Source organism: Leptonychotes weddellii, chromosome 2 (genome assembly GCF_054177405.1).
Source record: "Leptonychotes weddellii isolate Sample4059 chromosome 2, ASM5417740v2, whole genome shotgun sequence".
Classification (NCBI taxonomy): domain Eukaryota; kingdom Metazoa; phylum Chordata; class Mammalia; order Carnivora; family Phocidae; genus Leptonychotes; species Leptonychotes weddellii.
In genome coordinates, this window is record NC_138370.1 from 128,455,345 (window position 1) to 128,468,367 (window position 13,023).

At 35.2% G+C, this 13,023-nt stretch overlaps 1 protein-coding gene across 1 annotated transcript in view; it reads left to right on the forward strand.

Moving 5' to 3' along the window:
• The first annotated feature begins 615 nt into the window (after positions 1 to 615).
• Positions 616 to 13,023, forward strand: part of LOC102732042 (transmembrane protease serine 11B-like protein) — a 15,770-nt gene continuing 3,362 nt past the window's right edge. The window contains exons 1-6 of the mRNA XM_081813153.1: positions 616 to 794; positions 6,538 to 6,653; positions 9,267 to 9,385; positions 9,484 to 9,551; positions 11,999 to 12,159; positions 12,865 to 12,907. Of these exons, the coding sequence (XP_081669279.1) occupies positions 787 to 794; positions 6,538 to 6,653; positions 9,267 to 9,385; positions 9,484 to 9,551; positions 11,999 to 12,159; positions 12,865 to 12,907 (515 nt within the window). The 5' untranslated portion in view covers positions 616 to 786. The remainder of the gene's footprint in view (positions 795 to 6,537; positions 6,654 to 9,266; positions 9,386 to 9,483; positions 9,552 to 11,998; positions 12,160 to 12,864; positions 12,908 to 13,023) is intronic.

The window sequence follows — 13,023 nt, forward strand, 5'->3', positions numbered from 1 at the left end:
TAAATCCATTTCTTTTTTTTTTCTGGGCATGATAGCATATCTATTTTTTTAAATGCAAATGTATTTTTAAGTAGGTAATATATTAACATGGTTTAACACTTCATTTTTATTTATTTTTTATTTATTTTGTTCATTTTTAAATTTATTTTATTTCATATTTTTTATTTTTATTCATTTTTAGCACTTCAATATTTTATTTAAATTAAATTAATTACATATAGTGTAAATCCATTTTTACAAAAGTATGTACACAGTTCCAGTAAGAATTTTTAGACTAAGCACAATTCAAATGAGTAATGCTGTAGTAGAATTTAAAATATATATATATATAAAAATAATATAAAAAAATATATAAAAAAATAATGTATATTTAAGTCATTTGTCAGAGACTGCTATGGTGGATACAGATGGTTTCAGCAAGGAGGAGTTCTACTACATGAATGGGCTGGATGGGATCTGAGTCAGAACACTGATTCACCAATCTGTGGTGGTATTTCCTGGGTGGACCTCTCAGGCAACCAATCCAAGTTATGTCTATTTTTTTTCTAAGTACTCAGCTCAAAGGGAATTTTCATTTCTTCCTTTTAACCACAGATCCGCAGATGTCATCAACACTTGTTAAACGAGTTTCCTTTTAATTGCTTTCTGCTATTGCACCCAACCCTTAAAATCCCAAGTATCACTGTGATTAGCACATTTACCTGAGAACCACTGACCAGGACAAAAGAAGTGCAGAAGTTTCCTTTATCTTATTAACACCAACAGCCTAAATTATATCAGTGCATTATGTATAGGTAAGTGGACATTTGCTTGCCCAAAATTCTTGCCCAAGTGTTGCAGTAAAATAACTGAGTTTAGAGGGGGATTTGTAATTTTTTCTATAGCATTTTGGATTTTCTGCATGGAGACACCCCTGTAACACATGTGCATTTGTGTCTGGAATCTGCAGTTTTATATCATGCTTTGGAGAATGCTTCAGAAGGGTGACAAGCAGCTTAATATCCTGTGAATGAAAAATGACTGTGTGACTGTTGTAAAGTACAAAGGAGGAAACAGAGGGAAAAATTCTCTCATAAATCAAATGTTAAATTGTTATCAGTAGTGATAATGATGATGACTCCTTTGTATTTGTTTAATATCTTGTGCTTTCTAAACTGCTTTCATAAATACTGTCTTGAATCTCACAGTATCATTGCTTCATAGGTGTTCTTTATAGAATCGTTTATAAACCATGCATTTTTATTATTCATGAATTAGAAGAGAATCATGTATAGACATGTGCTATTTATTTTTAAAGTATCTAACTAGATAATTATTATGTTAAGTGAACAGTGATTATGAATGCCATTTTATTTATTTATATTTTTTAAGGGTTTTATTTGTTTATTTGAGGCAGAGAGAGAGAGAAGCACAAGCAGGGGGTGGGGCAGAAGGAGAAGGAGAAGCAGACTCCCCACTGAACAGGGAATCTGGTGCGGGGCTCCATCCCAGGACCCTGAGATCATGACCTGAGCCAAAGGCAGACGCTTAACTGACTGAGTCACCCAGGCACCCCAATGCCATTTTAAAAAAACACTTTCAGTTTACAAGACATTTTCATTAAAATATAACAAAATAAAGTGAAACTAATTATAAAATATTTAATGTTCAGATAACTTTAAAATATAAATGCATGCTTTACACAAATATTTCTCTAAAAATTTGCATCTTTAGTCAATTTTTTAGACCTTTAAGACTTACACACGCACATATGTAATTTGCAATGTCACTATTCATGTAAAAATGTGACTAGAAAGAGCACACTCACTGTGATGGAATATAATAAGAACTTTTTTTGAACTAAAGTAAATAATTAACTGTTGTGCAAATTCTTTATTAGATATGTCATATTATTCATAACCCTGATGTTTTCTTATTGGCTGCATCTCTGATCTATCAGTAAAGGAAAGGATGATCATACACATTTAGTAAGTGGAAAGTAAACAGCACAATTATTTTGTTATTGTTTTGTCTATAAGACAGACATCGCTTTTATGCTGGATGGATGTGCTTCTTTTTTTTTAAATAGGGCCTTCTCCTTCAACATTTTAACACTTGTGTAAAGTCTTCACCTGCAAGATTTCAAAGGATTAATCCACTGTTTCCAAGTACTCCTAGTTACCTAGGAAAGGTTCAAGCCATAATTTAGTGGTTAACTTCACAGGCAGAGGCATTAATCTGCCCAGAAGAGCTTGGAGGGATTTGGAAACATGGTTGACTCTGCAGGTGTTTTTGAGGAGACCTTAGTCAATCTTGTGGTTCCATATGGGTTCCTGAATAATGAATGGCCAAGAGGAAGAACAGGTACACTAGAAGTAGAAGTAAAGACTTCAATGCTATATTTTATCAATTTCAATTGTTCTTGGAGTAGTTTTCTAGGACAGAATGGAAAAGGTCTCAGGAGAAAGTGGTGTTTTAGATCCTTGCCAAGGTGGCATTGAGATTTCATGGCCAGAAGTTGTTGTTGTTTTGTTTTTAATTTTTATAGCAAGATACAATTGATATTCTATGTCCTCTTCCAGTAATCCCCCTTATGTGAGTTTTCAGAAGAATTTATAGTGTGGAGTACCAAAAATATTGGCTAAATACTTGAGTGGTTTTTATGTGTGGGAAGTCTGTCATTTTTAAACAGATATTTAATCTGTGTCATGGTGTGTAAGATCTTTAGGTTATCAGTTAAAGGTAGCTGCATCTGAGAGAAGCATCTGAGCTGGTGACAAGCAATAATCGAAATGGAAAAGGAGGCTAGGGAATATAACTATAAAATTCTACAGCATTTTCAAAGGAAGACAAATGAAAATGAGGAAGTTATTTCAGTCTTCTTTCAAACCATAGTGTTTGGATGAATTCTAAGATATCTTATTTGATCATATTTTAATAGATTTAGATTTATTTCTGTTCTTATAAGAACACCAACCCTAAAACAAATTGTAAAGATAAAAGAAAAAAATTTGCCCAAATCTATATGAAGTCCTGTCCTGAGGTAAAAATTTAAAAATAAAACTAGACAAAACAAGAAATGTATAAATATATCCCCAGTTGAGAGACTTCTAGGAAAAGAAAAGTAATCAATGACAATTTATGGGAGACAGAAAAGTAAGGAAAGGGTGTGGAGAAAAGATTAGAGAACCAAGTGGTCAACAAGGTAGTCTTGGTGGAGCTGAATGCCTAGGAGATGAGGTAAGTGCTTACCCATCACTGCAAGGTGGACGAGATTTAAAATTTTATAGTTAAGAAACATGCTGACAATTTAAAGTCTTTTGAGTGATGTTGAATAACGAGACTGTGAAAATCAAGTAAGGCATGAAAAAATTGAGATAAATTAGTTGTAGTTAGAATGGAAACAAATGTTTGCCTCAGAAAGAGAAATATCAATTTTCTACCATATTTTATATAACAAGCACTAAACTTACTAATCCAGTTTCACAGCTTTGGTTGTTCCCTGTTTTTGAATGACACCTAAGTTAAGCCCAACTATAGTTCCTCAGTTAACTACCAGTCTGACATCTCCATTTGTGTATTGGAAATTTAAATGTCTCTTAAATTCCAGATACAAAATATTTATCATTTTTCCCCCAAGTTACCTTTCCTAGACCTCATTTGACTCTCTTTTACTTCTCAAGATAAAATCTTGTGTCATCTTTGACATATCCCTATCCTTTACCAAGATAGTTAATTAACTACCAAGTTCTGACAAATATTCTATTGTAAATGTTCTCAAATTCATCACTTTGTTTCTTCTCTCCCTCCGTTAAACTATCATCATGCGGACTGCGGATTCATCTTCCTAAGCACTGCATGTCCTCATGTTAGTCATTTCCACTAGATAAAGTCAAAAACTCTTTTGATTGGCACTGAGGCTTTCCATAATTTGTATCCCTCTGATCTATTTATCCTTTATAATCTAGTAGTCCTCAATATCCCTTGGCTTCATTTATTCACTACTTCAACAAACACTATCTATAATGTACTAGGCCCCACAATATGGCCTGGGTATAAAGCAACAACAACATCAGCAATAATTAATGACATGGGCCAGACCATAACATGGCCTCGACTAGAGGTGAAAAGACTGCCATGTAAAAGTACAAAATACCCTCAGTGTAGATCCATATTAGGGTGAGCCATGGAAGACCTCAACAAAGAGGAAACGACAGAGTTGAGTGATAAAGTCTGAGTGGGAGCTCACTGGGTAGACTTGAGGTGGACATTTTAGACAGAAGAACCAGAGTGTGCAAGGACATGGAGGTGTGAAGGAGTTTGGTTGTCCATGGAACTCTGAGTAGTTTGAAATGGCTGGAACATAGATTAGAAGTAGATTGGAGAATGAGATGAGATGATGGCAGGTTGCCTTAAGACAGGGGCACAGTTTATTTACAGAAACATGAGGAAAAAGCAGAGTGTGGGGTACAGATGAGAAGTTCACAAATGTGATGATGGAATTGTAAATATTCTCTTCTGATGTCTTTAATTTTCTCAGTGGACCAGGAAGTAAGGTTATCAGCTAAGATTGAGGATGAGGTAAAAGGTGCTGGAGGGTTGAGGAAAAAAGAAGTATGGAATAGTTTTTGAAGAGAGTGGAAAAAAAAAAATCAACAGAGGATGTATTAAACACACACACACACACAAACACAAACTTGTTCTCCTGAAAGCATCAACGCAATTTATTTTTATCTGAGACCTAATACATCCACATACTCCCCTCCAATGCTACTTCTTTTTTTTTAAGATTTTATTTATTTATTTGAGAGAGAACACGCTAGAGAGACAGAGGGAGAGCTTGCTTGGGAGCGGGGGGAGGGACAAAGGGAGAGGGAGAAGCAGACTCTCACTGCAGAGCAGGGATCCCAATGCAGGGCTCCATCCCAGGACTCTGGGATCATGACCTGAAGGCAGATGGTTCACTGACTGAGCAACCTAGGCACCCCTTCAATGCCACTTCTAATCTGAAAATCTTGGTGATAGGCCTGGCTAGATTAAAGTTTTCCAATTTTGCTGTGAAGATAGCATATAGTTTAGCAAAAATCTGCATCACTAAGAGTGTTAAACTGCAAATTCTCAGACCCTTTCAGGAATTTGAACTCACTATATCTGAGGTAGGATACCATAATCTGCGTATGTAATACGCCCTCCCAGGTGATTTTGATAAAAGCTGTCCTCCAATCACACTTGGAGGAGCCTCAATATTTAAGACAAAATCTCAACACCTTTGTGTAGCAACAAAGCCCTTGTTGTTGCCTCTGTATGAGGATTTTCCAGGGAAACAGAAACAATAGGATATATCTTTCTTTCTATTTCCTCTTCCTCCTCCCGTCTCTCTTTCTCTCCTTTTCTCTCTCAATGGATAGCTAGCTAGATAGGCATATAAATATATAGATATATAACCAGGGGATCTGTGTATCTAAGATAGAGAGGTTTATTTTAAGGAATTGCTTCATACAATTGTAAGGTTGATAAGGCTGGAAACTCAGGCAGGAGTTCTACTCCCAAGGTAGAATTTTTTTCTTCTCATGAAAAGCTCAGTTTTAGCTCTTAAGTCCTTTAACTGATTGGATGAGGCCCACCCACTTATAGAGGGAAATCTTAAAGTCAACTGATTATAAATGTTTATTATAGCTACAGAATACTTTCACAGCAACATGTGGACTCGTGTTTGACCAAACAACTTGTCACTATAGCCTAGCCAAAGTTGACACTTAAAATTAGTCATTATACTGTCCAGTTTCATCTTTGGCCAATCCATGACACAGTTTGCTGCAAGAAAATTGAATTGCTGGCCATTCTTTGAACACTGCTTGTTATTCCCTCTTCCTAGACTGTCTTCTCATGCCTCTTTATCTGGAAAGTTACCCCAAATTCCTATTTCAATTTAGGCAATACCTATTTGTTGTCTAAATGAAGCATGGTGAAAATACCTAACTTACTGTAGGTTGAACACAGCATGCTTCTCTACAAAAGATTTCTTTGAACTACAGCCATAAATAAACTAGTAAGAAAGATGGACACTGCTCTCACCCAATATAGCACTTCATATTGTGTGTGTTCTTTGTATATAATAAGGACATAATAAATAAAATAGAATCATGATCATACTTCAAAAATTATGATAGGCTTTGGCATAAAGAACTTCTAAGAAATCTCTGTTTTCCTCCCTCCTTCCTCCCCAACCTGGCAAGGTCTTCACTTATTGATACTAACTCTGTCACTGGTGAGAGGGAACTAGACAACATCGTACTCCTGAAAAATAATTTCATAGCATAGACCCAGAGAGGTTCGATTTTAAACTTCTTTCCTTCTTTCTCTTCCTCCCCCTCCTCCTTCCTTTTCTTTCTTTTCTTTTCTTCCTTTCTTCCTTTCCTTTCCTCTCCTCATATACCTTTGACTACTATGATGTCTAAATTGAGCTTCTGGGGGTGAGCAAGAGGAAAGAAATAAAGATTTAGAATGACTGTGACTTATTTCTGATATAGCTTTTATATTTATATCCTTTACTTGCAGACCAGTCACAACCTCCCGTCCATCTTTGCCTCTATGGATGATTGCCCTCATTGTGTTTGGAGTGTTGGCAATCCTGGGAATAACTATTGGTCTCCTGGTTCATTTTCTGGCACTAGGTTGGTAAAGAATACATTTTTATTTATTTATAAAGAGTACAGTTTGTTGTAAACTTCATTTCCATTTCTACCAAAGACAAAGAGATAATTGCAAACAATAAATTAACTATCTTCCTTTAAAATGGCTATCAATGACCCAAGATCCCAGAAATACACATTTGCCAAGCACTCTATTGCAGACATCTTTTGAATATACAAATGTAAAAGAATGTATACAATATAAGGACATGAATGCACAGATAGATAATTGATAGGCAGAAAAAGTAATCTACCAAGATGGTATTATATGACTTTATAATTAAAATATTAGGATAAGAAAGACAAGAAGATCAGCATATACTTATACTTCTCATTTTTCTCCAGACTTCCCAGTGGTTTGTTAGCAGTATTATTCTTTTTATATTGTCAACATTTATAACACTTCATTCTGGTTTGTAATCATAATTACTAGATGTTTTCTAAAGAATACTATGGCAAGTGAATCTGAGGGGTGGACCATAGGGAGTTTGCAGCTTATATTTTTACTTATCTCAAATATTCTCTTATCCAGTGTGATTTTTTTTTTAACATCATGAAACACTTATCTTCATTTTTTAAAACAAGAAGCTGGGGTAGCCTTGAGGAAAGCTCCTTAATTTACAGACTCTCTGAATTATGATATAGTGATCTGGATTTCCCTCCCGTGTTCATCCCAACTCACCTCTAGAACGTTGCCTCAGCTGTGAGATTAGAACATATACCCAAAAATGGCACATTAGTATGGTTTCACTTTTATTTTCACTGCTGTCATTCTGCAGGGTCAAAATAGGACTCTATGGAAATATTCCTTGTCTTTTTTCCAGATCCTGAAATCTCATTACTCTAATCATAGAATCATTGAGAACTTTCAGAAAGACCTTCACTTGACTCAAGTTGTGAGGAGATGTATCCCTGATCTGTATCATTCTTCACCCTAGTGTATATTTCACATTTAGGGGAATATTTGCTTCATAGTTTTTAGTCTGGGGTTGTCATTTTCTTTTGTTTCCTTGGAAATGAGCTCTTTACCCTTGTCTTTTGGTCTTTTTAAAAACTTAGAGGAAGGAGAATGTAAAAGAAGTGTTTTTACTCTGTCAAATTTAAATAGAAGTATTCCCATAATTCATGCTTAAGCTCTGTTACTACACTCCAGAACACTCTCTGTACAAAAATAAAAACTGTGTGTGTGTGTGTGTTGTGTGTAAGTTGTAAGTTTTCTTTACAGAAATAAGTTCTAAGTCATGGAAAAGTCATAAAACAATTCTTTCTTTCTGTCCCTTATCTATCTTTCTCAATTCATATTGTCATTTGAACCACTTAGAGAAATGGGAATGTTAATCATAAGGTGCAGGTGTGCCTTATGGATATCTCATCCCCAAGGGGTTGTTTTCATTTCACGAGGTACCAACAGAGCTCACTGACTGATTTCACAGTGACCTCAGCATAGTGAGCCATCTCTGTGGCCATTAGGATTGCTGCATACAATTAAATTAATACTCAATTCCTTGTTCTAGGGTGTAGTTTCTTAGTCTTAAATGTCTAGACATAAAATGTTTAGTTTATCCATTGGCTCTTAGAAAAGTGCCTCATGCAGTTGTAATAAAAAGTTTGTATATTGTCAATTTATTAGTTTACACTGGGGAATATTCATGGCAGCTTGATTATCACAATAGGTAGAAATACCTAGGAATCTAAATAAAGAACTGAAGGATGCACTGTAAACACTGAATTATAAAAAAGAAAGTTGAATAGTTTCAAGATGTATTTTTTACTACTTACGGTAAAGTCTAATAAACTACCATTGCAAAATTTGGTCTCTATAGTAAAATATCCATGACCCCCAGACAAACAAACTACAATTAACAATGTTGGCTCACAAACTATTATTCATAAACAAATGATTTCCAGCATTTTCTTTAGAACTTTCTGTTTGTCCCATCGCATAGTCTTCAAAGGCAATGATCATATTGCAAAATAGTATTAATATTTATTTAGTGCTTACTATATGCTAGATGCTATATAACAGCTTAATATCTATCACATATTAGGGGTAAGACATATCATATACCAAATAGCTTAGTGTCTATGAAAATTTGGGAAGGAAATATAATGGATTAGGTGTGACTTTGTAGTCAAATCAAATTTGATTCTTGGCTCTTAAGAGTAGCTATATGATATTAGCTAAGTTACTGAATATCTCTGAGATCACATTTCTCCTGAAAAAAAAAAAGTTATACTTCATATATGTTTTATAAAGTATCTTCCCATGGTACATAATAAATGGTAACTATTTTTAGTCATAGTCTGATGATTATGGGACAAAAATCTCATTTTTGTATATAGTCCTATCTGTCTCAATCAAGACATTACTCTTTTTTCTTACCTTTGTCTATATCTATATCTGCTGCATTATGGGTCCAATAAGCACTTTTCACAACGCCCAGGATATCTAATCAACTGTGCCAGAAAGATTCACAGGTTATCAATGTCAAATATGAGCACAATATTTACTAGTTGGTATTACTATGTAATCTATATTTGCATTTGAAATCCATTTCATTTAAATAATTCCTGGATCCTGTTTTTATCTCACAGAAAATACAACCTACTATTACCAAGGTAGCTTTAAAGTGTTGGATATCCCATATAACAGAAATTATCAAAGAGAGACATCACTGGAAAATAACCATCTTAGCAAAATTCTTGAGACCAAGGTAAATTAGGATTTTCCTGTATTTATTTCATTTTTAGTTCTCTGAAATATAAATATATTATTGGAATTTGATGCTTGACTCTATGTTCTCTTTAACAGATGGTTGATGCATTTCAAAGTTCTAGCATTTACAGACAATATATCAATTCTCAAGTCATCACACTGGTGTAAGTAACTAATAATAGCAGTTAGAAAGGAGATCAACCCATTCATACATACATATTTCAAATACCTCTGTAAAAAGAATTTTGAAATATTATAGTCATTAGTCAATAAATTACCTAATAAACAGTATCACCCTCAGCTAAATGTCAGAATAATTGTTCAATATAAAACCAAAGCAAAGATTGGGCTATCTAGTTTTATTCATTAGATCTATTGAGGATTTATTATTTATTAAATGCCTCATCACTCAAATTTCTTAAGTTTTTATGTCCAGCAAATAGCAGATGATCCCTTTGACCAGAGTTTGATAGTCTAACATTTTAGCAGTAGTGTAAGTACAGACCCTGTTTTCTCATGTCTTTCCACTTGCAAGTCAGCTAAATACCTTGTGGAACTATTCTAGAGTTCTTACAGGGTAAGAAAAAGCATATCTACACCAAACTTTGATGACAAGGAGGTCCTTCTAGTCCACAAGTGAAATAGGCTATGTGTCCTCTGCATGTGGGCTTAGAGTAGCATGGAATAGCAGGGGAGCCCAAGAACAGGAATTACTCAACCTGAGCCCAGCCTTTGCCACTTAGTAGCTCCAGAGCCTTGGATGAGTTACTATAACACTTTGAGTCTGTGCACCTATCCGTGAAATACTAATAATAGCACCCTCATTGCCTCTCTCATAAAACTGGACTCAGGAGATCAAAGAAGATATGTATGGAAAGATTTGCAAAAAAACACATTTCCAATGAAGGCAATTTTTGCTTTTACCTTCATCAATGCCACCAGACTATATGCCTGCCCTTCTTCCCCTGCTCCTGGAACTCATGGGCCTCCTGGAATTGCAGAACACATCAAGATCTCAATTAGAATTAACCTTGAGGGTTGATTTGAGTATTATAAAGGGATGGGAGGCTAAAATTGAAGGGCCCAGGTATCTTTCAGAGATCATTGCAACCACCGGAGAGCTTTTGCTTTGTTTTCCCATGCATGTAACTTTAGGTATCTATAGGAAGTGTGGTCCCAAAGGAAGTGATGGAGAGGCTGCAGGACAGATGTTTTCATTTTGGTACACCCTCCTGTGATAATCAAACCTGTGTGTGTTGGGTGCTTCCTACTGATTTATATGCCAAAATGATAGTCATCTGTCAGAAAGAGCCAAAGCATAATAGTGCCACTTCAGACACTAGCCTCAAAGCTGCTTGACAATTCCTACATGTCCATTGGTCAACCTTGCTCACCCCTTTCTGAATTCCAAACCAATTTTTCCTGGACACCACAGTCAGGTTCATCTTCCTCAAGTATGGTTTTATTCAACAACTTCTCTTTACTGCTACCCCTTGACTAGCATTAAAAGTCCTCCTCCGTCTGCATCCCATCTCTTAGACATTGTTGTCTCTGTGACTGGGCATAAAGAGACAGTGCAGTATAAAAATCCTGGGTTATAGAGTCAATTGTACTGAATCTGGTCTGAGTTTAGTAGCTGTGTAATCTTAAGCATATTAGGTAACCTCTCAGAGCTTCCATTTTTCCCTACCTATAAAATGAAGATAATGACACCTATGTTGCAGGGTTGTTATGAAGTCTAAGTGTGATAATAAATCACAGAAGATGCCCAGTAAATGCTAACTAATTATTGCTGTCCAGTTATTCTGGTAGTACTCTTCCTCTCCTCTGCCTGATGAAATTTTCTGCTTCATAATGAAGTAGTGATAACAATACTCTAAGGTCCAGTAGTATATGTCACCTCTTCCATGAAAATTTCTCTGATTCTTTAAGTAAAAAATGACTTACCCTTCTATCTGCAGATAAGATAAAATAAATATCATTGCTTCTGCCTAATTTATTATAGTAATTTGTATACATGTCTTATCTCCTAGAAATCTGTAAATTCCTGCAGGGTAGGAACCATGTGTTAGTCATCCTTGCCTCACCTAGTAGAACCTACTCCAGGCACTTGTCTATAGCATTTGCTCAATAAATGATCAGTGAATACATGAATGTGAGCCCAGTTCTTACGTGGTACTTCTTTTTTTTTTTTTTTAAATTATTTATTTATTTCTTTTAGAGACAGAGAGAGTGAGCATGAGTGGAAGGGGCAGAGGGAGAGGGAGGGAGAATCCCAAGCAGACTCCGCACTAAGCACAGAGCCTGACGCAGGGCTTAATCCCTCTTATCTGGTATTTCTACCCTGTGCTTCAGGCCTTTCCTATTTTTCAGATTTATAGAACTATTTGTCCTCTAAGATGAATACTATAGCTGCATGCTTACTGTCACCAAATAAATGTAGGCAGATGGATGATCCTGTGATTAAACAAAAGTGAAGTTACTACACAAACCCATAAAAAGTCAGAAGAAATAAAAATATGAAAGATCAGGGAATGAGGAAGTAAATGCTATTTTTTAGCAGTGTATGAAATATGTTTATCTCGTTGAAACATATTTATCTTGTTTCCAGTCCTCATAACAACAGTGTCACTGCACATATATGGCTAGTATTCAAGGCTCCCAGATCAATGAAGGAAAACACAAGAAGAAGAATTGAAAGCATCTTACATCAGATGCTGAGGAACCATGCAGGCTCTCTGACTACAGATCCTAATTCTCTTAGACTCATGGGTAAGCTTATGTTTTAAATAGGAGCAGTGTTACTCTTATCTTTTTATGTCTAACATATATCACAAGTACCATGCACAAAGCTGATATTCAATTTTTTAAATGAATATGTCATTATTTTATATCAGAGTAATAATTTGTGTTCTTTACTATTGAGAACATAATAATCAAATCATAATAATGCCATAACTGAAAGCAGTTCTGGGGGGAAAACTGCTTCTCAGTATAAAGCAAATAGTAAAACTTTGAACAGTCCTTAAAAGTAATGGTGTGTACTGTATATTTTTTCATGATCTCCTATTACATTGAAAAATAGCATACAATCTGCCCTTATAAGACAGATCACTTTTTAAAAGTTATTTTTGTGGACTGACAGGAATCATGTTCACTTGGAGTTCTTCCTGTTCTTCTGAGAAAAGATACTGGCAACCATCCACCTTAGATGATATAGAATACAGTTCCAATTAAATACAAAAGAAGTCTCCCATGTGGAACTATGAAGGTGGTATTTCCATATCATACACTCACATATGGTAAAAGAACAATTCAAATAAACCAATATTCTCTCCTTTCTACTGACATTTTATCCTGAGATTCAAAATTATTTCTGGACCCTCCAGCTCTGCTGAATCTAGCATCTTACTTCATTGGCCCCAGGGTATTAGGTGCTAGGTGTTATATTTACCATGAGCTTTTGTTCTATTTCAGAAATCAATAAGGTTCATGCTGAAAAGATTATCAACAACCGTAAGTTCAGATACTTCTTAATTAAACGTGTGAGATGATCTAAGACATAACAGTCAAGATTTGTCACTGTTAGCTAGGCACAATTCTAATTAGATGCTTTACATACAAATCATTTAATAC